Raw genomic sequence first — 26,812 nt, 5'->3', positions numbered from 1 at the left:
TGAAGTTTACATGCCATCTCGAGCTAAGGAGAAGTGGGTAGGGGTCTGGGGCTTCAAAGGGATGGAAGATAATTCACAGGAAGATGAGAAGAGTAGATGTTTGGTAAACAAATGTTTGCCTGACCATACAGCTAGCTACATCTTTCTGATACAAAAAGCTATCTCTGGTAGTAGCTCTCTTTCTGGGTCAGGGTCCCTATCTAAATTCTTTTAGGCAGTTAATGGAGGAGTAAAAAGATTTTCGTGAGTCTGCTGGGTCTCAATTGCCTACAGCTCAAACCAATCTACATGCTAAAGTGGCACATTTTAGGGTGGCATGTCCCACTCCCCTTCATTGCCTAAGTGCAACTTCATTGTTCTTGCTCCCTTCTGCTTAAAAACTCTCTTGCCTTAGATAGCTCTTAAGAGCTTCTTCCTATCTGCTAAATTGGAACCTGTCTGATTCATAAATTGTTGAATAAAGCTAATAAGATCTTTAAAATTTATTCAGTTGAATTTTGTTCTTTACCAGCATTTTACAGATGCTGTTATGAAGTGAAAGGTAGCAGAATATACTACCCTAAAATGTGCCTCATTGGCCTAGCAATGATTTTGAGAAACTATGGACATAAAAGCTCTGAAAACAGAGTAGAAGTAACTTTTTTGTAAAGGAAATCTACATTTATTAAAAAAAAAAATTGCATTAGAAAAGAAGCCTGTACCTGGAAGACAGTGATTACCAGAGATAATTTTTTCACCTGAGAGACTTATCTGCATGGAAGGGCAACCATTGTTTAACAAACCTTTCCTCCTCCCTCCCTTCAGACTCCCCGACTTTGAAGCCCTAGACCTCTATCCCTTTCCTTAGCTCTGTCTGTCTTTTGAGTCTCATATCTTTGTGGGGCTACCATACTTACATATGTAATTAAAATAGTTTCTTTTTCCTGTTAATCTGTCTTTTACTACAGGGGAGTCTCAGCCAAGAACCTAGAAGGATAGAAAAAAAATTGTTTTTCTTCCCCTACAAGAGATGAGTTTCTTCCTTTAAAAAACATAATCTATCTGAAGGCCTAATTTCATCAGTCCCTAAGACAGTATTTACAATTATATTTGATTTTATTACACTTTTATATGCTAGGCTTTCTATTTGCATATTTCTTCTGAGTTTACTCTGAGTAGAACAAAATAAAATTAGATGTAATGAGTTATTAAAGTCTAAACTTAATCTCCAAAAATTATAGCTTCTCATTTATTGCACAAAATCCATAATTTCATTTGTACAAAAGTCCTCACTCACTGTCACCAAATTTAAATCGAGAACCTAATAACATTTATTATCATTTTGAATTTAATACATTTATTTCCATGATGAAACATATGCATGTAACTTGGATTAATGGTCCAATTTTATTAACCATACTGCCACATTCTGAATGTCGAAGAATTTTATCAGAGCCAACATATCTTGATAGTCATATGTTTGCTGATAAAAGAGTAATAAATTTAAACGGCTTGGCTTTAATGCCAAAATCATTCTTCCGCACCTGCATCCCCATACCACTAAATGTCAAAACAGAAACCTCCCCTATTAATGTCAACACTACTGAAGCTGTGCCAACAATAATGCTGTAAGAATAACACGATGATCACAAGTACCACAGAGTTTAATGATGCTATCAGAAAACCGTTTGATTTCTATAATGCACAAACAATAAAGATTTACTTAAGTACCCAAATATCCTTCTTTTGTTCACAGTTGATATTCTATTATATTTTAAAAGTACAACTAAGTTTCTAAAATAAGAATGGCATTACAATTTTTGCCTTATTGAATTAAGACATTTATTTTACCGAATCAATCAAGGACCAAGAGTAGGAAGTGATAAAATTAAAAGTCATGTGCTTTTGATTTTAAACTTAATAAAATTTAAAAAAAAATTTCTATGTAATATAAAGACGGAGTTGATAAATACTGGTTTTCTGGCATTCTTTATGTCAATAAGACATTTATGTTTAACAAAATAGATTTTGAAAATATTCTATTTCAATGATAGTGATATCATAAGAGTTAGTTTTCAGTGTGTCATTAATGGTTACCATGTTGGAATAATTTAAAGAAACATTTTAGCATATGAAATTCATTGATCATAATTTATTACACTTATCATATCATCATCATTTATTATGTGTCATGTAATACATATTTTATTATTTCTAATTTTTTTATCAATCAAGTTTGAGAATTTTAACCCTTAATTTTACAGATAATAAAACTGTAGCTTAAACAGGTTAAGTTGCTTGTACAAAGTCACGGGAGTACAAAAGAGCTAGAATTTAAGCCTTCATCTACCTAATTCAAAAGCTATACTCTTTTACCCCACTTCAATATGCACCTCCAGAATCACTTCTTAAATTGTTGCTTTGAAATATTTTCATTCTTTCCATTAAATAAGATACCATAATGGACATGCATATGAGAGAAGTGTATAATTTTTAAAGATAAAAGAAGTAAAATCACAAATGTAATTGAATTTACTTATAGAGAAAAGTGAGCTTTTTTCCCGAATTGTATTTACTTTGGTAAATGAAAAATTTATTTAAAAATTAATGTAATTAGAAAGTAAGAGTTATAATAGTTTTATATTATGTAATATCCTACATTATAGTTTCAGTGTAGGATACACAATGTTTATATTCTGCTTAGTTTTATATTATGAAAATTAAAAATCAAAAAAGTTTACTTTTTCAATGAAAATTAATCATGTTATAAAAATAATTACTGGTTATAACAAATAAAATTATATCAAAGGATATAAGACACTGCATTGATCTGTTCAGGCTGCCATAATAGAATACCACAGATTTGGTAGGTTAAACAAAAGAAATTCATTTTCTCATAGTTTTGGAGGCCAAAAGTCTGAGAACAAGGTGCCAGAAAATTCAGTTTCTAGTGAGACCTCTGCTTCTGGCTTGTAAGTGGCTGCCTTCTTGCTGTGTTCTTCATATGACCTTTTCTTTGTGCTGAGAAAAATAGAAAGAGCGAGAGAGGAGGAGGAGGAGCGAGGAATGAGGGTGTTGTAGATAGATATTTCTGATGTCTCTTCCTCTTTTTATATAGGCACTGGTCTCATCAGCTTAGGGCTCAACCTTTAGGATATCATTAACCGTAATTACATCCTTAATGGGTCCCTCTCTAAATATAGTCACAATGAGAGTTAGAGCTTCAACATATGAATTTCGGAAGGACACAATTCAGTCTATAACAGGCACAAATGACAATGAACATTAAGCATATCATATCAAATAAAGCAATACAAAAGTTATTGTAAAATATAATATCCAATTACATAGTATTTTTCTTAATAAAACACATATGGCGTTGTTATGGGCTGAAATGTGTCTCCTCAAAAGTCATATGATGAAACTCTAGCCCTCAGTACTTCAGACTGTGAATATTTGGAGTTAAAGCCTTTAAGGTGATTAAGGTAAAATGAGGCTGTTACAGTGGGCCCTAATCCAATCTGACTGGTGCTTATAAGATGAAATTTGGACACACAGAGAAACACCAAGGGTGTGTGTGCACAGAGAAAAGGTCATGTGAGGACGAGAGAAAAGGCAGCCATTTGCAACCCAAGCAAAGAGGACTCGGAAGAAATCCAACACTCCAACACCTTAATCTTATACTTCCAGCCTCCAGAATGTGAAAAAATACATTTATGTTATTTAAGCCATCCAGTCAGTGGTATTTTGTTATGGTAGCCTTAGCAAACTACAGGTATGATGGAATAAATGCCTTAATGATGAAAGTTATTTTTAAGAATTCATAGTTTAATATTATTTAAAAAGTTCGATGTATAACAATCATAGTACCCACCCTAATTTTCTCCAACTTGACTCTATGACTGGTTACATCTTCCCTCCTAGAATGCAAATGCTTTACTTTTTCTTTTTTTACCCCTCAATTTTCTATTTCACAAAATGTTCCTCATTCTTATGAGACTGTCCTGAGACACAATTTCAAATTTTTATTCCTTTTAGTACAGGAGCTCAAAAAGCAAAGCTCTGTGAAAGAAAATGTTAATAAATATTTAATGACCACTGGACTTATTCTGTGTTATCAATGACCCTGGGGTGTTAAAGAGATGCCAGAAGATACAGATGTGGTTCCTGTCCTCACATGCTCACATTCTCAAAAAATAGTGGAGTACAGTGACTCATGAATAAGTCAGTGGAGTGCTATTTTCCTTAACTAACAGAATTTTAGTCTCCCACCCAGATTGCGTATAGAAGAACAGGGAGAAAATACAGACTTGAATCTTCACATATCTTAGTCTCTTCTGATCTGAACAGTCTCTTTACGGTAATTCCTTTCTTCGGGATAAACGATCAAAATTTCAGACCTCCTCTTACCACCAGATGGCATCTTACTTACCACCAGATGGCATCTAGGAAGAGGCAGATTTACAAATAAGTAAATAAGTAAATAAATCCTTAACTTCAGGTTTCCTCACTTTCATGAGTCACTTCTAAAGCCATGTATCTATTTTTTTGTCTTTTTAATTTGATATTATTGTATAAAAGCAGAATCTCCAAATTGTATAAGGCCTCTCAGGACATGGATCATCCCAGTATTTGGGCTTACATGAGGTAGGTGAGAGAGATTCTTGTATCTGTGTGTGAGGTTTGTGATTACTTTTCTGAATCTTCAGTGTTTTTGGAAATACCTCTTCTGCTTAAAGCCTAGGTGCCATGTGGGCATCTGCTGCTGAGACCTGAAATGAGGATCTTGTGTCTTTCCTCTTAGCCCCATCAAGGACCAATAAGTGCCTCATAACTGACTCAGCCACTCCCCAGTCTTCATACATTTGTCATTCATATTATGGCTTCAGAGCCAGCCACCCTTCTGCCTCTTTGTCAACCCAGTATCCTCCAAAACAGGCTGCCTGAGTCTTGACCCAGTCAACTTCACCAACTTAAAAACTTCTAGATCTCTTACATGTCACAAGAAATGCAAGCTAGTTTGGGTTATTACCATGATAGTGAAAGTCTAAGAAATAAAGAAAAAAACATTTTTTCAGTACCATGTCTAATTTTTAAGATCATGGTATTGCTAGGGACTGAGAAAGTCTGATCTAGAAATTTTCAAAATTGAACATCAAATCTTTCATTTCAATTCCTGTTATAAGTGTCCTCTTCTTACCTTCCATCCACACTCCTGTTAAAGTAGATGAATATCTCCGGCCAACTATGGAGTGGATTCCATACACAAATAAGCCAAATATAAAAACACAGTAACATATTTCAAAATATATTAACCCTAATGCATTAATAATTGTAAGTAACAAGTACTATTTTAGTGGTACGAGAGTATGGAAGATGGAGTAATAACACCGCTTATGAATGTGGGGAGTTCCACTGCACAAGAATTTTGCAAATGTAAGCAAAAGAAGTGCTTACTATATCTCTTCTTACAGTTTTAAGCATTGTTTTTCCATTTCTTGGCCACTTGCCATTTAATCTCTGCAGAGGAACACAGACATTATGATGCCAAGTATTTCTCCTATTTTCTATCAACTATTTATGGAAAATTTCATTTGTTTATCATTTGAATATTAAAAGACTTCAACTATGCAACTACAAGTTCACAGTACTCATAAATTGAGATTATACTAACAGTAATCTCAGGAATAAACTTATTGATTTCACCCCATTTTTGTTCAATGGATTTACATATTTGCCTTATATGAGGATTCTCAAGATGAGGTTATGAACCAGAAATATCGATATCACTTGAAACTTGTTATAAATGCAAATTAGCATCATAAACTATGTGGGTAAGGGCCAGCAACCTGTTTAACATGCTATCCCAATGATTTGGATACATGATAAAATCTGAGGAAGATTTCCTTAGATTATAAATTCATTAGGTTATGAAATGTTTATTTTCTATTATTCTTCCAAGGTACATATTTCAGGGTTAGGTAAACTATGGAAATTTAGTACATATTTTATAAAAAGATAAATACTATCAAAGTTTACCTAGCTATCTATCTACCCATCTACTTACTTTTCTATCCAAGCCAAAATTACATTTTTAAATTAGCACATCTATGCACTTACTTGAGAAAGTCAAGAAGTGAAGAATGTTGCATATGAAGTTGAATCACTCTTTCAGTGAAATCCACAGGTAACGATTGACTTGAATTAATTCCATCAGGCATTTTTCCACTCAAGTGGCGTACCACATCATAAATGGTTCTATTATATCTTAAAAAGTCATTCTGTCGTAAAATTCTTTTGGATAATGAGGCTGATGAGCAGGCTTGCATTTTATACACATCCCTATGGGAAAATGATTTATTTTTTTTTTAAATCTTAAAATGTTATGTTATGGAAATAAATGTTCTATGACTAAATAAAATTCTATATAAAAATCAAGTAAGAAATTACAAAAATTACTTTATTCAGCTACTATTTGTTAATAAAAATAGATTTTTTAAATAACTCGAGAGTTTTCCAGTATCTTCTTTTAAGCACAAATAATTAATGTTGCAACTGTCAAGTCTGAAAGATTAGATTGTAATTAGAAAATTTTAAGAGCTTTTGATAAACAGTATAGTGGTTAAATCCTGGACCCACTGCCTACTAACTATATGAGTCTGACAAGTTATCTAAACTCACTTAACTCAATATCGTTCCCTATAAATTGGAGATAATAATGTCTATAATAGTTTCCAATATAGATTTTGAACATTCATCTCACGTGTATATACAAAGACAAATTTACACGCATTTTCTCAATATGTATTTTAATACTTAGAAGGGCACATCCTAAACATTAGCCTCATGATTCTCATTTTAAAGTCTAGAGATCTAGTTTTCTCATATATTTCTCTGTTCTTTAAGTTAAGACAACACAATCTCTATTTCCTGATACTTTCCCACACCAAATTGTGATATATGCTAAATTTTAAATGGAGTAAAAAATTGCAACCAATTCTTGCTGTCTACAGTTTATCAAATACCTAATACTATACTATTTGTTTGCGAGCATTCAAAGTCACAAATGTATCACCAGCTTCGACTGACAAATAAAAAGTGCCCAAGGAGCCGTTTTGAACAGCAGTTCTCCAGTTTGGTAGCTAGCAGGTCTGTTTCACATATTACAGCAGAAAGCACACTGATTTACGTAAGGGTTTAACCACCACTGCTCAAACCCTGGCTCTGCCACTTCCTCTGTGATTTTATAAGAGTTAGTTGGCCTTTCTTTCCTCAACTTCCTCATAAGTAATGTATATAATAGGGCTAGTATATCATGAAATTATCAATAAAACGAACAAATACTTCATGGAGAAAATTAACACCATCACAGGCTTTAAAATATTTCTACAAAAAAAAATTATAAAAAATATAACTGGTCTAAATGTAATTAAAACATAACCAGATAATGACGAAATAAGGAGAAAAGGTAACAAGATGAATGCAAATGGAAAGAAACAATAAACAATATGAATAAAGAGGGGCCCAGATATTATAGTTATAAGACATGGATTTCAAACTAACTGTATGTACTATGTTTAAGATTGAGAATTTTGTCACTGAATTATAAATTATATAAGAAATGACCAAATAGAAAATTTAGAAATAAATCTTGTAAGTAAAATTATAAGAGCAATGGATGAGCTTAACAGCAGATTAAACCTAGTGAAAAGAGAAATACATTGAAATATAGGCCATAGGAAAGTATCCATACTAAACTGAACTTTGGGTGGTAAACACACAATAGAATATACAGATGTCAAATTGTAATGTACACCTGAAAATTTTATAATTGTATTAACCATTGTTACTTCAATAAAAAAAAGAAAAATAAAATAAATAAACGATGAGAAAGAGCCAAAAAAAAGAAAGTATCCATACTGTAATATAGAGGGACAAAAAGATGGAAAATACAGAAGAGTGAACAAAGAAGGAAAGGAGCCCAAAAGAATGGGGCAATCAAGAATTTGAAAAGATAATGGCTGAGAACTTTCCAAAACAGACAATAAAAATATTAAACCACAAATAAAAAATCACTATGAACCCAATAAAAATAAGTACAAAGGAAACTTTTCTAGGTACGTCACAATGAAGTTGCTGAAAATTAAATATAAAGAGATAATCTTACAAGTATTTCAAAAAAAGATACCTTTAAAGCAGTAAAAATTAGAATTTCAGATGATTTCCTAATAGCAACAATAGGGGATAGAGAAAAATAATATATCTTAAATAAGCTGAAAAAAATAACTGCCAACCTAGAGAGAATCCTATATCAAACAAAACTATATAATTAGAATAAAGGCGAAAAATATATATATTTTTAGAAACAAATACAAAAATTTGTTACCAAATAACCTTAATTAAAAGATCTAAAGACACCTGCAACTAATATAATATTGTAATGCCAACTGTAATTGGAAAATTAAAAAATTATTTTAAAAAACTAAAGAGTATTTGACAGGAAGAAAATCATCTTACATCGAAGATTAAAAATACAAGAAGAATGAAGAACAATAAAATTGGTAAATGCATGAGCAAATATTGATTGATTAATCAATAATAATATTTGGTGTGTATATATATAATTATACTACATAACAACAATAGCAAGTGACAGGAGGAAAGAAAATAAAGTTAAAATATCAAATGCCCTTGCAACATCAAAGAAGAAGATAAAATTATTAATTAGTAAAAGGCTTTAATAAGTTAAGAATGTATGCTGTATTGCCTAAATTAATGATTAAAAGAATTTAAAAAATGTATTTAAATATCTAAGCTAGAAGACGAATCGTGAAATAAGAAAAGAATGTCTACTCAATCCAAAATAAGGCAAAAAAAGGAGAGAAAGGGAACAGAGTAGACAGAAAAATAGAAGTTAAAAACATTGTAGATTTAAATCCAAGATTATAGTAGTTATATTAAATTTATATGAACCATAAACTCAAATTAAAAGACAAAGATTGAAAGAATAATATGAAACAAGCCAAAGATAGGGTATAAAAAGGAACATAACCAAAAACATAGGAAACAGAAGATTTATGTAAAAGATACAAACAAATACTATGTAAATATTAACCAGAAGTGATGTACCTATGTTAATATAAGATAGCTTAGAACTTAAGGCATGAAGCATTAGTAAGTATAAAGACATTCTATAGGCATAAAAGTCTGAATAAACCACAAAGGTGCTTCAACTGCACATTCAAATGCACTTGGTACAGCTTCAAAACATATAAAGCAAAAATGACCCAATTAAAAAGAAGTAGGCAAATGTACAAATATAAGTAAAGATTTTAACAATTTTATCCTAGTCATTAATAAATAATTTAAAAGTCAGTAAGCATATATATTATTTAAAGAGTATAAGCAAACTTAGTTTTAATGTACATACATGGAAAACAGCTTTCAATAACTACAAAATACACAATATTTTCAAGTCAAAATGTTTATAAAATCTAAATAAATGCTGACCAGTAAACAAATGTCAAAAATTTCAAAGAGGATGGTCTCTGACCTCAATGAAATTATGTTGAATATTAATAGCAAAATCACCAAATGCAAGTTTCTAAATGACCTTTGTAGAATAAAGTACATTGGAAATTGGAAAAAATGAGTTGGATGAAAAAAAATTGTTACATATAAAAATGTGCAATTCAGATAAAGCCAAATTTAGAAGAAAAAGTTTAAAAATTAAATCTTTTTATGAAAACTCATGACGAGAAATAAATTAAACTTCATAAACTAGTAAAGGGTTTCTATAAAAAGCATACAGTGAACCTCATAAGTAATGATAAATGTTGAAAGGTATTCTCCCTAAGATTGAGATTAAGAGGAGGATACCTAGTATTCAATATTTAACTGGAGATCCTAGCCGATGTAACAAGTCAAGAAAAAGATGTGAGGATTAAAAAGGGAAAAAAGTGTCAGCCTAAGATAATCAACACTGTTTATATTATTTATATGTAGCAAATAGAAAATTATATTATTTATATATTGCATATAGCACATAGCATATATAGCATATAGAAAAATGGAAAATAAAATAGAGAAAAATGCTGTTTATCATAACTTCAAAGCATATTAAATACTCAGGGATAAATCTATCAAATTATGTGAGAGGACTTAATTGAAAACTGTAAATCATCACTAAGATAAACTTTAAATGAGCTAAATAAAGGAAGCTCTTTTATTTTGATAAGGAAATATTGTAAAGATGTCAGCTCTTTCTCAATTTATCATAGACAAAATTTATTCACAATAAATATAAGAGCAGGTTTTTTGAGAAAGATATTTATAAGTGATTCTAATATTTATATAAAATGTAAATGGAATAAACAGCTAAAAATATGGGAAAACAAACTTTGAGTACTTATACTTAAATATCAAGAATGGGAAAACAACAAACTTTGAGTACTTATACTCAAATATCAAGAATGATAAAGTAAGAGAATTTAATACAATTTGGTATTGATGCAAAAAATATACAAACTAATCAAAAGAAAGTACTGCACAGATCGACAACTATATGAATGTCTAACATGAAAAAGGAGGCAGTGTGGTATCGAGTCAACTGGATATTCATATTTTAAGAAACAGGGGAAAATAAAGTATATCTTGACCTTTATCTCACAACATACACAAAAGTCAATTCCAAGAGAAAAGCATTATCCATCAAGATAAATATTCAAAATTAGACTACATTAAAGTTATGGAGAAGATATATGTAATACATATAACCAATAATACACTCACATACAAAATTCATAAAATTCCTCTAATAAATAAAAAGAGAGATAATTATAATATTATCATTACCTCCTTTTTACAAAAGAGAAAATAGAGGCATAGAGAAAATATTTTTATTTTGCATGTGCTCAATATGAACGGTAGAGCGAACATGCACCGATTAATTTGATTTTCTGTGAGATTCTACATATTTATACTAAATGAGAGCTTCTGTAATGTAATGCCTAGCTTTGGAACAAATTGAACCCTTTCTGACTGACATCCCTGGATGTATTTATTCTTGGTGTGTGGCAGCTGGGGGAGGTACATGTTGGAGTAAAAGCTTGGACCAACACTCATCTGTACTGGAAATCCTACTCCTCCCACATGAAGTGGGACCACCATTATACCAGAAACTTTGAATAACTTCTACAAAACAGAGAATGGATGGAATGATATTAAGGAATAAATCAAAATGATGTACTACGTAGCAGTAGGTTACAGAGGGAAAGGAAGCTTTTCCTAAAGGACCATAAGTGTACAGTCAGCAGATACAGAGGGAGGAAGTACAGTAATCATAATGATTTAAAGAAATACTATATATGAAAGAGATATTTGAGAAAGTGTGCATCAATAACACAAAAATAGGATGCTATTGTGAAAGAAAGACAGAAGGAAGGATAGAAAGAAGGGAGGGCACGAGGGAGGGAAGAGATAGGGAGGAGATAAGGAGGAAAGACTGGGAGGGAGAGAAGAAATAAAGAATAACACAAAGTTCCTAGAAAATAAAATTATAAGAACCAATTTAAAATTGTTATAGAAGACTGGAAGAGGAAGCAAAGACCTACAAGTATAAAAGCAAAAGGTAGAAAAAAGATGAAAAACAAAAAACATAACTGAGAGTAATATAAAGGATCAGTCATGCAGGTCCATCATCATTCTCAAATGAGATTAAGGAAGAAAAAACAGAAAACAGAGAAATAGCCGAAAAGGAGGCAGAAAAGAACAGTTAAAAGATCAGTTTTCTAAGTGAAAGGGCCTACTGAATGTCAAGTAGATGAAATGATATAAAATATCCCCATGTTCAGCTTTCATTTCAATAAATAACAGAATAGAGTAGCAGAGAAATGGGAACCATAAGATAATCCTGAGAGAATTATCAAGTATTCACAAAATATGATATCAGTCTTACCAGAAACACTAAGTGGTTCCAAATGATGGAGAAATATGAGACACTGAGGAATGAGTTCAAATATTGGCAACAATATATGACCTTGGAAGTATTTTCTTAGCTGGGGAGTCCATGATGCAAAGATTCCAAATAATAAAGAACTGCCACTGAATAACATTGCCACTTGACAAAGTTTATGTTTATTCAAAGTTGTTTGGCTGTAGGCAGCTTCCTTCCCAGGGCTAGAGAGGCCCCCATATTCTTCTAAAACTGCCTTTCCCCCAGACAGCATCCAGCGACCTAAGCTGTTTCTCATTCATCAAAATAGCAAAGCACTCAATTTTGTCAGGACAGAACCAGACCAACAATGTAACTCATTAGTGAGAATATAAAATAAAACATTTACTAGAAAATCACCTAAAAGTATAAGAGATTTTAAAAAGCTTATGTTATTTAATTCAGTGATCGCACCTCTGAGAACCTTCTTATGTAACACCCAGAAATGTCTGCTACCATTTATAAATAGATGTAGTCAACCTCGGCATTATTTACATTAATAAAATATTTTTAAAAATAACTTAAGTAACTGCCCAATAATTAGTGTAAATAGGCAAGTAAATAATAATGCATGAATGCAATAACATATTATACAACAAATTAGCAATCATTATTATGGTAAAAATATAAGAAATGAAAGTTAAAATCACAGGCACTATAAAAAAAACAATGAAAACACTTAATGGTAAAAATTCTGAGATGCATCCAATGTGGAATAAAGATATAAATTTATAAACCTAAAAAAATTAAGTATACAATTCAAGTTTAAAGAAAAAATAAATTATACAGAAAAAAATCAGCATTAAATGATTTAGAAAACATAGAAATGAATAAATTAATCTAAGAACTTATTTGTTGTATTAGACATAAAAGTAAACTGTTAATATTTATAATAAAAAAGATTAAAATTATAAAAAAGGAAGAGACTGTAAACACAAACAATATTAGTAGTCACAACTGTTAAATAATGAATTTTAAATGCCTAGTCAATGATTTCCACTAAAATGAAAAGAAATCATTAAAATTTACTCAAAAGAAGTAAAATTTTCAGTAGGACAAACACCAAAGCAAAAAACTGAAAAGTTGTAACAGAATAACTTCTCTTAAAAATTCCCTGGAGTCAGACAATTTTATGATCAAGCTGGTAAATTTTCAAGGTGCCTGCTACATCAATTTTTGCTCACCACAGACAAAAGATGAAATATTAGCTAATTTATTCTATGAAGCTGATATTGTCTGATTAATTTTAAAAACTGAAAAAGTTAACATAGGAAAACTATAGATGTCACAAAACCTAGCTGAGTCTTGAATATCGATGCAATTAATTCTAATATAGTGCTTCTAGATAGAGATTAGTATTCGCCCCTATGGTTTCAGCAAGTTACTCCAGTGCTGACAAAGGAGGCAGAAATGCTCTCATAACCACTATGCCAGCAATGTTACAAGGAAGGTGCCTAACATCCTGTTTTAATTAAAAACAGAATTAAAATGGCTTGATATAACCAATGCAGTTTAACTATTTCAGGCATGCTGAGTAATAAAATAACACATGAAAGAGTGAGGTAAATGTACTGTCAAAGACGAGATAGTTTCAAATAAATCGTGTCTTCCCTGTTCACTAATACTACTGTTCACCCGATTATACTCTAGATCTAGGGCTGATACTTCATTTATAGAGAAATGTGGAGTTTCCAATTTTTCAAATTTAAAAAGCCTTTTCCTACCCATAGTTTACCCTTTGTATTTAACAAATGAGGAAACTGAGGTTCAGAGATTTTTTCAGTGCTTGTCTAAAATCACTGGATGTTCAAAAGAAGTAAAAGAGTACATGTATACTAAAGAATTTATACTTGTATCTTTTTGCTTTTCTTATTAGTTTCTTCATAATTTATCAATTTAGAATAAATTACTTAACACTGTGTTTCACTTTAAACAACCCCAATAAAAAGATATTTTATTATATGATACAAAGCAAGAGAAACATGTAACTGTCACCTTCTTATAGTCTTTGGAATGGAAAGAAAATGGGGTCCTTCCGGCCAGCCGAAGAGACTGAACCAGGTCTCAGCTGCATTTACAACCTTCTGAAAGAAGTCATATGCCTTTGTTCCTTCTTCAGGAAAAAAATGCAGATTTTTCTCTTTTTCCATTAGTCTACCGCCTTTTTTCTTTGACGTTTTACATTTGCTGGAATTCAACTTTTCAGGTATTATTTCCATTCCTAAAATTCACATATTTTGTAAAAAGCATTATTTGACCATAGAGTAAAATATTCTGTCAGCCACTGCTATTTATAGGTAGACAAACAGAGCTTATTCTATAAATTAGTCTATGCTCTAAAAGAAATTCTGAATCAATTTACTATTATCTTAAAATAAAGAAATCAGATTTGTTTTCAAATATACAACAGAAATACTTTAAATACATATTAATTTTAATAAAGAAAACTGTTAAAGTATCTTCTTGCCATAATGGTATGTGAAAATATTCCCCAAAATGGAACTTTTCATTTTCAATTACATATGTAAAATATTTTAACCATTCTTTAGCATTACTTGTTAGAATTACATCTTAGCTGAAAAACTTATCTAGAAACGAAATATTGGCTTCAGATTCAAAATTACTCCCTACCTGAGTGAAGCACTTCAATAAAACAAAACATTTTTGAATTAGAGAAATTTTCAAAATTATAAAATGATTTCATCACTTTTTTTTTTTCAAAAATATCTCCCAATGTAAGGGCACAAACACAACTCATTAAAAATCCTCACGATATTTAATTTGGTTAAAAAACATTCAATAAAAGAAAATATTTCAATACTAATACTCAGAGAAGAGAATATCTGAACAGCTAACTGCAAATAATAATATCAAATTCATACATTCATCTGTGTTTATCATCTCTAAGTTAGGCAACATTGGACCCTGCTAGATAATTAGGAGACAAACCCCGAGTTTGGCAGTTCCCAAACTGTGGACAGAGGATACCTGGGATGTCACAGCAAATTCACAGGGACCCTGCAGAAATGTTTAACATTTGAATTATATATCACTACAGTATCTGTTGGTTATCACATGAAATACTACGGTTAAGTTTTTAGATCAAATCATTTACTAAATAGAACTGCTTAGTACATCTTTTGGCCTAGGGGCGAGTACTGAGCTACTAAGTGCACTTTGAATCAAAAACATTAGAGATTCTCTGCTCTAGAGCAGGAGTCCCAAACCCCCAGGCCGCAGACCGGTACCAGTACCAGTCCATGGCCTGTTAGGAACTGGGCCACACAGGAGAAGGTGAGTGGTGAGCGAGCAAAGCTTTATCTGTATTTGCAGCTGCTCCCCAGTGCTAGCATCACCGCCTCAGCTCCACCTCAGATCATTGGGCATTAGATTCTCATAGGAGCACCGGTGCCTGGTGCCAAAAAGGTTGGGAACAGCTGCTCTAGATCACTGGAGAGAGCTCCCAAAGCAGTAACGCACTTAAAACGAATGACAAACTCATGGTTTATTTCATGGATTTCTTACTACCTGAAAAAGCCAAAGTTTTTGATTAAATATTATTAAACAGACTGTGTTATGGAACAGGCTTGAGTAGTATACTATGTATTTACCACATACCAACAAATAATTTCTTTGCAGACTCAGCATCTTTACATTTAGGAGGAGCACGAGAAGGCAATTCAGCTTCTCGGGAGGGAAGTGAAACATTGTCTGTAGCCTTCACAGGACTGTCATCCTTATCTGCAAATGACACATTGGATCATAGTAGATCAACCAAGCATTTGAAAATTCACTATTAAATTACAGAACCTGAATGTCATAATTTCATATATAAAATATACATGTGTATATATACACAGTACAAAATAAAAGAAAAAACCCTAAATATCTATTATACACAAAATAAAATGTCAAATAAGAAAAAAAATTAGAGTGATATGGTTATCTAAATAAAATAAACTTTATTTGATAAGGCAATTTTTATGTATATCAAAGTTTTTGGAGAATAAACAATGATTAACTTCAGCATACACAGAGACATGTAAAACATTTTACATGTTTCTACACCAAAATTTTTGAAATTAATATATATGATGCTGAAAATCGAATAAAAAATGAGTGTCATTAACAAAAGTAACTTCTCCCATTATTTTTCTGAAATGAAATCACTGGCTGGTTACAAGCTGACACCGTTTTGCACAGCTTTCAATCTCTATTCCAGTTTGAGTTGCTGCATATACACTAGAGTTTGCCACCATGTAATCCGATACAACCAAGGGAATGCTGACCAAGAAAAAGCAGTAGATGCGATCTAAGTTCAGATTATCTATCATCTACCTATCTATCTATCTATCTATCTATCTATCTATCTATCTATCTACCTACCTATCATCATCTTCATTATCTATCATCTACCTATCTATCTATCTATCTATCTATCTATCTATCTATCTATCTACCTACCTATCATCAATCAATTGATCTATCATCTATCTATCATCTATTGATCTATTATCTCTCTTTCTCTCTCTCTCTCTTCACTCATCCATCCATCAATCCACCCACCCACCCACCCAGTAGGGGTGTATGTGTGTGTATATATATACATATACATACATTCATAATGTAATTCTGTCAGAAAAGCAGGATCTTTACAGTTAGAAAGATCTAATTTGAAAGCTTGGTACCACAACACCTGAGCTGTTAAACCATGTTATAAAAGTTCTCTGAAACCATGTTATATAAGTTCTCTGAAATGTGTTTCATCCATAAAATGAAACAAAAGGTTCTGAGCTCATGAATTTGTTGTGAGGATAACTTTATGAGCAATAACACATATTAATAAGCTGGTTTATACTAAGTTTCTTCCACTCTTTTAGTAAAAAAAAAAAAAAAAAAATTTCAGAATTTGCCAGAGAATCATTAGCCAGTAGGTGTGTATAGCTCCAGAATGCTATGCCACTATAGATTTCATAGAAGTGACCCTTAGGAAATTCAACAAGCGAATGATTAATTGTGGATGCATTAGGTAGTATCTTTTCAACTTACCATCAAATTATAAAAACTTCCTAGTTGAGTACAAACTCATGTCTCTACCTTTTAAATAAGTTAGCAATTCATATAATAGTTTTTATTTAGCATATTGACTATAACAAGTAAATCGCACTGCTTTACTTTTGGATATACTTAATATGTTTTAAACTTTCACTTTTATTGAACATAATATACTCTAGAGGAAGGATCCCCAAAACCCAGACTACAGACTAGTACCAGTCAGTGGCCTATTAGGAACTGGGCCACAGAGCAGGGAGTGAGCGGTGGGTGAGCAAGCGAAGCTTCGTCTGTATTTGCAGCCGCTCCCCAGTGCTAGCATCACTGCCTCAGCTCCAGCTCAGATCATCAGGCATTAGGTTCTCATAGGCACACCAGTCTCTGGTGCCAAAAAGGTTGGGGACCGCTGCTCTAGAGCATAGTAGCTACTAAGTGTGTATGCTCTGAAGTCTCACAAATCTGGATTCCCTGGGGTAAATTTCTCAACCTCTCTATGACTTAGTTTCTTAATCTGTAAAGTGAGATTAATGAGTATCAAATTTAGAGTTGTTGGAAGGACTAAATGAAATAATTATAAGGCACTTAGCAGAGCACCGTATATTTAGAAAGCACTAAATATATATTGTAAGTTATTATTATACATATTTCTAAAGATATTTTAGAATATTTAAGAATCATGATGTCTTTCTATAGCAATATTTTACACAAATGAATACATTATTTTCAAACCATATTTTGATAATCATTGTATAAACACAAAGACTTGATTCATTTTTTTTCTCTTAAAGAGATAGCAATATTTTTTACAGTAATTCCTCATGATTTTCACGAGGAGGATATTATGAAAATATTTTATAAGTTATAATAGCAATAATAATGAAATAATAATAATAATAATAATACTTTCCAGGTATTAAAAGTCTATGAGTCCTCATAAAAGCCTTTTAAGATACTATTAACTAAACAGATATTGTTAGTCAACTGCTACTCCCCCACCATACACATTTTATTCAGTAACAGATGTTTGAGGATCTGAAAATTAAAGATAAAATCATATGACAAAATGGTGAAGTTAAAACGAAAAAAAATTTCCATTTAGATTCTGGACTTTTCATCCATTGCTCTTTCTATTGTGTGTTATTTGAAATCTCTACCCCATCCCAACCAGTATATTAGAAAAATATTAAAAAATAACACCGGGGTTAGTCAGAAAAATCTTTTAAAATTTGAGAATGTGTGTAAAAACTGTAATATATATGTACTCAGAAGGAACAGTCAGAAAGGTGAGAAGAGATCCAGGGCAGTATGGTATGTGGAAGCCTACAGAGTTTGGTGAAAGGGAGGAGAGAGGGAGGAGGAAGTAGGAGGGAGAAAAAATAGCCAACAGCATAAACTGCCACTGAGTAGTGAAAGTACAGCAGTATAATGGAAGAAAGCTTCTTCCTCAGCCCTGACATTTCCTTCCTGTTAAAGAGAGCTAAGATACCCTAAAAGCCTAGTTTCCTTTGCTATTTTTCTCTGTCTCCCTGAGAAACTGAGTGATTTATCTGATTGGTAAGTTTGAGAAGACTAAATCAGGCATGCATGGCCTGAATTCACCCTCTTTCCTTTTTGGGAATGAGCCAGTCCACTGAGAGAATATTGTCGCCTGTCCTCCCTGTAGTCATCCTACACGCTCCCTCAACCAAAAGCAGCTAAGACGGAGGCAGAAGCTGAAGGGCAAGAGTAAGCCAGGTCAGTTGATTAAGCAAGGTCCCTGGATAATGGAATTCAGATAAAAGAATGGCCTAGTCGGGAGAGTCTTGCCTCTCAGTTTTGCGATGGGAGAGAGAATGGGTTCCAATGCACATTTGGTATTTGGAAGTTCAGAGTGTTCCTGCCTGATAGCCTTTATTTCTTCTGGAAGTCAGAGAAAAGTTCATCCCCTGAGACTGAGGCAGAACGGGACTGAAGAGGTTTTATAGGTGTAGTAAACATTTGAATAAGCAAGTGGAGAATATGAGAAAATTCGTTAAAAACACAGAAACGACCTCCAATTCAGCATTGAAAAGTAAGGCTTTGACAATCTACACAGGTGTAAATTTTTCCCGCTCCCCATCCTTTCTCCTCCTCTGAGATTTACTCCACCAACCAACCATCCTCTTATGTCTTGTATTCCACATCTCTCCTTGCTCAGTAGCTTCTCTTCTACTGTTCCTAGCTTCTCCACCATTTATCGCATAGCAACTCCCAGTGGGTCTGACCACTCTCCTTCCCACTTTAATTCATCTCACATCCCAACAATTGCTCCCGTTTTAAATCACTGATACTCAAAAACCACAGAAGGTTTCCACTGTAACAGAATAAAGGGTGTAGTGGTGTGGTTCTGTCCCTACACTGCTTGCCTTATGTCTGCCATCACACCCCCATGCTTTTGCTATATCACCTTTGCCCAAATTATCTTGTTCAAGATCATCATTTGTCAAGCTCTACACAAATGTCATCCCAGAACTCCAACATCTGCATTAAACTTTGCATTACTCCCACATTCCCAATACTCCAATTCACTCGTGCACAGAGCTCTTAATTCCATTGTTTGTATTAATTTATTTATGTGCCTTTCACTAGATTGTCAACTTTTAGAATTAAGAGATGCTGCCATATTCTACTCTCAATACTAAACATGGCTCCTGGCAATGGCAGGAGTTTAACAAACAAACATCTGTTAACCTTAAGGTCACTTTACTTCTAGATGTCAGCCTTGGATAATGAGAACATATACAATGAGAGTGAGAGAGAAAATTGTCATATGAAACTTACCATTCCTTACAATAATGTCCTGCATATCACGATGAACTGCCATATATAGGTAAGTAGTAAGCATGCAGTTTTCTGCTGTTCCAGTAACTGGAAGTAAATACCTGGAAGTGAAAACATTGCATTTCAATAAAATAAAAATTTCAGATGCAGTAAATACAATATTTTTTAAGTATCCTGGATGCCTTTAAGGGTCAAGGCATGAATTATTCATCATTTTTCTTTCTATCTACTTTGTTTTCTTTAACCACCAACTGTATCTATTTTAATAATTTAACAATATTCTTTTAAAGTTTTAACAAAGATAGTAAATTTCACTGTCAGATGTGCTTTAGAACACAGCTTGTAGTTATGCAGGTTCAAAACCAGATTCAGGAAATTTTAGAGCTAAAGGAGCTTAATTTATGAGTTAATTTATGCACCTGCTTCTATAGCATCTCTGACAAATGGTATCTAGTCTCAGATGACACTAGTAAGGAGACACTACTAGGGTGACACTCATGACTCAGAGATGACCCATTTCATATCTAGAGAGCTGTAACTTCAGACATTCTGTTTCAGAGCAACATGGAACAAAATCTACAATCCAATTCCCATTATATTCCTTTAAATATTTAAATGCAGTATATCTTCTGTAAGGTTTCTCTTCTCCGGATTCCCAACATTTAGAAAGATCAAGGGTCCTTTCAGCTGCAAGGTCTCCAAATATTTCACATACCATCTAATTTTTTTAGATGACCTTTTGTTTTGTGTTTGTCCTCCTTTAAATGTGTCCAAGAACTAAAAGCAATACTGCAAAAGTTATTCAACCAGTAGAGAGTATTATTCCTTTCTACAACCTACATACTCTACTTAATGAAAGCGTTGTGAAATTGTCTTATTTTTACCAACCACAAAACACTCTTAGATTATATTGGGCCTGTCTAACTTATGTGACAACTCTATTCTTGTACAACAGATTTTAATAGAAGTATTATATTTAGTATCTATACCACTTTCATATTGCCTTATTGGTTTCAGTTCTGTATTGCAGTAGTATATCAAGATAATTTTAGTTTTGAATCTGCCATGTACATACACACACATACACACATACTATATACCTTTATCCACATCCAAACAGCCATTATTGCCTTAGTCCTATTTGGTCATTCTCCACACTAGTAGAAATGAAGCTACTACATGCTATGGAAGGCAAAACCAACAAAAAATCTAAATTAGAAAAAAAAAAAAAGTCAAGTAAGAATGTTTATGTCTATAGCAGAGAATAACCAATAAAATTGTATTTTTACAAACCATAACTTTGGTATTGAATGGTATAGTGACCACATATAATTCATTAAATGAAGTATAAAAAGTCTCAGCATTCATCTCTATGGTCATTAGCTGATGAGTAATTAATACTCTAAATATACATCTCTAATTATTTCCCCAACAATAGTGAAGACTGAGACTCTTATGTCTCATCACTTTAGAGATGAAATTTTGAAGTTTCTTAATAAAATCTATGTGATAAACAGCCTGGTAATTACTGTATATTATCACTCTCCAACAGTATATGAAGTACAGTGATGGTCTGTCAACAATATATCAAATACCGTGAGAAATATATTATTTATATCTTTCTCATCTTAACTAAGGTTCTCCTCCTATCTTTACTATTTATATTCAGATCTTACATTCTAAAAGCAGCCCTATTAAACATAGTTTCAATTTACAGAGTTGATCAGAGCAAGAAGGGGCAGTGCTGCAGGGTGTAGTTTTTGGAAGCTCGTCTCTTTAGTTTTGTTTTGTTTTGTTTTTTCTTTAGTCTTAATATGCTTATCTGTCCAAACCTTTCTTTGCAAGGTAGCTAGAAAATTATAAAATTACATGTTGCAAAAACTGGCAGTAGCTATGAAGGATTAAAGAAGAGTTTACAGCTAATACTACTTTCAATTAATAATCTAGATTTCTATTTATAGGACTGAATAAAGTGAGAAATAGGAGAAGAAAATATCTGGGTCAGCTCATTGAAAATGTTTTTCATGTAAAACCCACTACTACCACCAACACCATCAAAAACAAGTGCTTGTTGCTATATACTGGTATTTAAATAAAGATTTACAAATAATAGAATGACTTTGGATGACTCTATTTGCTTCAGGAGAATTACACAAAATATTCCTGAACAACCTTTTCAAAGTGGCTTATCCACGCCTATTCACAATGTTTCTCAATTCAATAATCGCTAGTAAAATAATTCACATGTAACTTTACACGCAAAAAGGGTGAACTGGTATGTTTATTTAAATACTGAATGCTTACTACAGCTAGTACTTTTATCTTAGGTCAAGTGATGGGACTTAATCTGGTGCCGTAATGTATATTTATAAAAATCGAGATCATCCACGATGTGGCTAGACAAGAATCTCTCTACCACCAGTAAGGACATCAAATGTCATTTTGTTCATCAGTAATAAAGTTAAATAATTTTGATTGATTTATTTTTAATAGATCAAAACTGTCTGAAAAGATTCCTGATGATAATGTGATTCTCACTTATTTGATTTTCAATATTCTTTCTTGACTGGAGGGAAAAGGAGTAAAGTTATAGCTTGTTCTAGGTACTGCAGTAACCCACAATATATGTTACCTGCAGCCCATCAAGACACTATTATTTATAAACATTAATAATTCTAGCAAATGCGTGTCATTAACCAACTTAATGACCTTAAAAAAGATTTTAGATTGATCTAAATGTGCATATATCCATGGAAGTATGTTTCACATATGAATGTATTTCATCAATTTGTACTACAGCACAAATTGATGAAATAGGTAAGGGCAGAGAATTCTTCTTTAGACACGAGAGAGCCACAGATATTCATCAAGCATAGAAATATATGTCCACTTAGCAATATTTAAAATATTTATCAATCCTTTTTACAAGAATGATCTCATTTTTAGTCTGCCCAGCAATTTGGAAATAATCCTATAATTAATATAAGCCATTTTTTAAATCTCAAAATCTCTCTTTAGGGGCTATTTTTACAATTTTAAATCATTAACATTGATTAATACATATCAATATATTTTATTTTTAATTCAGTGTTCCTATGGGAAAATATTACAGTTGCTAACAAAGTTTAAAATTAAGTTTCCAGAAAGAATTGCGGCAGCCAAAGGAATGGATATGCAACTTCTAGGAGCGTGAGGACCAGCAATCAGGCAAGTGCTTTTAACCACTCAGGGAGAGACAATGGGCAGGACACTGGAACTTCCTCTAACATGAAAAATCTCTAAGCAGGGCAGAGGCTCTCCAACCAACCATCACTGGCTTAAAGAGATTGAGGGTAAAGAGAAGAAAAAGGAGGAAAAGAGAGAAACCACATCATCTATGTTTACCTTTTCTTTCTGTGACCTGGTGTTAAATGTACTATGACTTTAATAACCTGAGAAGACATGATAAATATTACTTTGGAAATTTCTGAGTTTTGCAATTTTTATACAAATTTTAAACACCATCATTTTGCTACAAGTGAATGCTGAACAAATCATAATTATGAATATTTTTCTGTTTATAGTTTATTATAATACATTGGCATTCTGTTTTGGTTAAATATAAATAAACATTCTACTTTATAATTGAGACTGTGGTATAATCCTGTGATTTGGTTTAACAGGTATACTATGAAAATAATGTTCTTCATAGAATGAAGGCACCATTCATTACAAACAGCCTTCCATGAGGCTAGGTGAAGGAAAAAGGAACAGATGATTATATCAGAAAAAAGCATGGCCCCTTATGAATTCTACTCACCTCTCACTGCCTATTCTACCTACACATACAACACCAAGAAAGGTGGAAAATTACATGGTATTATGTATAACCCAACCCACAAAATCACGACAGATAATGTTTCCAGGCAATATTCCAACACTGCCTAAAATATGATCTATTAGATGGTTATTGAAATACTCTTGAGATTTTCCATTGCTTGCCTTTCAGTAGCCACAATACTAAAATTCTAGATGGCTCATTGTCAATGGTCAGCAAATCTGTGCTAAGATTGGAGTCTCCAAAAGATGAACAAGTCCTAAATAACTGCTCTTCTTAATCCACAAGGGAAAATTTGAATACCTCAAAAGTTGCTTCTAGCTATGTGGTAATGTCCCTTAGAGGTGCTTGACTCACTTTATAAATTTATTTTAAACATCTAAATATCCCAGAAAAACACATAAAGAGGAGATTTAACTTACACTAGAGTTACTAAGGTTGTATTGCAAACATGAATGCATTAGCACTCCATGTGGTTGGACTCTGGGTCTGATTCATTCTCTGCTAGTCTCCCTTATGCAATGCAGGTTCCCACCCTTTCAAAAACAGGAAAGTGTCTGGAACAGGCATGCTAAAAATAGTTTTCAAAATACTAGAAACAGATCTAAGGTTTCCAGGCCTACCCTACAAAATGCAGAATTATGCAACGAGTAAAACAATTATTAGAATCAGCTTTCATTATTCCTCATTTCCTTTTGATTGTGTTGAATGCTTTAAAAATATTTCAATTTAAGTGATCATCCTATTATTTTAATGAGAGTAAGCATAACGAGTTTTATTATGCATCAAAAATGTTATTGAATCCATAACAAGGTTGATAAAATGCTACAGTATATAGGAAAAGTGATATAATTAAGAGCTGTATATTCTCAGATTTAAACAATAAATCTGCTTGCTTTTCTCTCACTTTAATTTCCACTTGTATATTTTAAATTCACCAATAAAGAGTAACCATGTGAAATCCTAGGCGCTTCACCCTCAACTCCAATAAAGGCAGAACCCCAGGCTCTCTTGCATATTCTTGCTCACTCTCTGTCTATTGGCACCCTCAGTATTTGGCCCCAGGTGGCCCCAGGGTTGCCACTTACCCTCCAGGGCCTATGAGTAATAAACTTTGGGCTTTTTTTTTTCCAAGTTCCCTGATCGTTGTTGCTGAGGTACATCTTGCAATCATAACAAGAACCACAAGGACCAATGCAGCCACTACATTGGTTCTGAAAGGAGAAATGTCTATGGGGACTCTGCCACAAGCAGTACTGCCCCGGTGAGTGCCCCAGGCATTTCTGGGCAACAGCATAACTATCTACAGGCTGAGACCCACCTCAAATAAAATAGTTCAAGATCCTATCAACTCTGGCTATAACAGGCATTACTCCTTTAGTTATTAGGTCTTGAGTGGATTCAACGTCCAGAGGCAGGTCAGGCACTGGATATGAGTACTTAGAACAATGGCTGGTTACCAACTAGCAAAGAAATATTTCAAGGTTTTATTCAATGGCAAGAATATACCACTGTGTGCCAGCTAATCGGCAGCTCTGATTTTAATTCAATCTCATCTACCGAACATTCCTGTACTATTCTTACTGTACACTTCTAATTGGCCTCTTACTTAGAACATAATGTGTGGCTTAACTTGAATTAAAACATAAAAATCAAGAGCATTTATGATCTTGTTGTCTGCCATACGTCATCAGTTTGGCTCAATAAACTCATAATTTTTTTTTTTTAAATCTAAAATCTTCCTATTCATGGTGGATTATATACCACATGACATAATAAAACTTAAAAATAATTTTATTCAGTTTCTTACTAAACTAACCATGTTATAGCAATAAAAATCCTAGAACTTGAAAAGTTAAAGGGAAGTAAAGATGTATGATGGAGATAATGGGACATGATCTCATACCTACGTTCTTCTATTCTATAGCTGGGAGAGTGTCCAAAAGATAAAAACACAGTAGTACTTCAAGTTCCTTTGCTGTAAATTTGGAATTATACTTTACAATGTAGATCTCTTAAACAGATCGGTAGATAATGTTTTAACAAACTAAGCCAAACCTATTCTAAAAGAAAGGTGGGTATACAGTCTAAGAATTCTCACGGCAACACCTTTTCCTAGTGCTAATGTTATTTTATGTCAAATATTGAACAGTGTTCTACTGTTTAATTCCTCTTGATGGCATTTTCCATTATTCAGTCCTTTTGGGTCCAATGTTTCACCAACTTTACTGTGCACCTGAATCACCTAGGAATAGTTTTAAAATACAGATGCTGCTGATTTCTTACATCTGGATTAGGACCGGAAATTCTGCCTTTCAAACAATCTCACTGTTCCCAGACTAGCAACCTTAGCATCAAATGGGAACCTGTTAGGCTTGCAAATTTGCAGGTCCCACCCAAGACTTACTAAACCAGGACTCTGGAGGAGCAGTTTGGAATTCGTTGTAACCAGTGCTCTAGATGAGTCATATGCAGGGTAAAGTTTAATTACTACTGTTCTAGAGACAGGGTTCTCAACTCTGAGTTCCCATTCAAATCACGTGAGGAGCTTTTTAAATTTGCAATGCCTAGGTCATTCACTAGATAAATTATATCATACTCTCTGGGTTGGACTGAGGCATGTGTATTTTTTAAAACTCCCCAGGTGATTCTAGGGTCCAGCCACGAGAACTACAGCTCTAAAGGAGAAAGCAGCTGGTATCTGGTTAGCAATCTCCCCCCATCCCGCAATATTTATTTGATAAATAAGTCACTTAAATTTCTTTCATTTGGCTTAAATTTTAATTTTTAATTGCTCATGTTAACGCTCATAAAACAGCTGATTTTTTTCCCATTTGCTCTAAAGTTATTCAAATTAAATTTGAGTACTAAAAACCTAGGGAAGCTATAATCACTTTTGAGTATAATGAATATGTGCTAAATATGGGGTTTTTAAAAAGTATATAGAAAAAAATGTATGGAGGACCTCAGAGTTCTGAAATGCCATATTTTTAATTATGAATTCTCAATTTGTGTTAGCTGTTTTAACAACGAGGCATGGCTAACTCAGGTCAACACTTCCTGGTTACCTGAAACATTCAGTTGAAATCAACTCTTGATTCTACAAAAGGTAACCCTCTATGTTTGGGGTTAATCATAGGAAAATATTAAGCTGTCTTTGGTATTCTTAAGAT

The 26,812-nt window shown here is 32.8% G+C and overlaps 1 protein-coding gene across 1 annotated transcript in view; it reads right to left on the bottom strand.

Annotated features, from left to right (window-relative positions):
- Window positions 1-26,812, bottom strand: part of CFAP47 (cilia and flagella associated protein 47) — a 366,407-nt gene that overhangs the window by 222,609 nt on the left and 116,986 nt on the right. Inside the window, 4 exon segments of the mRNA XM_011385160.2 lie at window positions 6,100-6,321; window positions 13,967-14,192; window positions 15,590-15,712; window positions 19,823-19,923. Of these exon segments, the coding sequence (XP_011383462.1) occupies window positions 6,100-6,321; window positions 13,967-14,192; window positions 15,590-15,712; window positions 19,823-19,923 (672 nt within the window).

The sequence above is a fragment of the Pteropus vampyrus genome, unplaced genomic scaffold (genome assembly GCF_000151845.1).
Source record: "Pteropus vampyrus isolate Shadow unplaced genomic scaffold, Pvam_2.0 Scaffold667, whole genome shotgun sequence".
NCBI lineage: Eukaryota > Metazoa > Chordata > Mammalia > Chiroptera > Pteropodidae > Pteropus > Pteropus vampyrus.
Note: the sequence above shows the minus strand (reverse complement) of the source record. Positions and strands in the feature narration are given on the sequence as shown.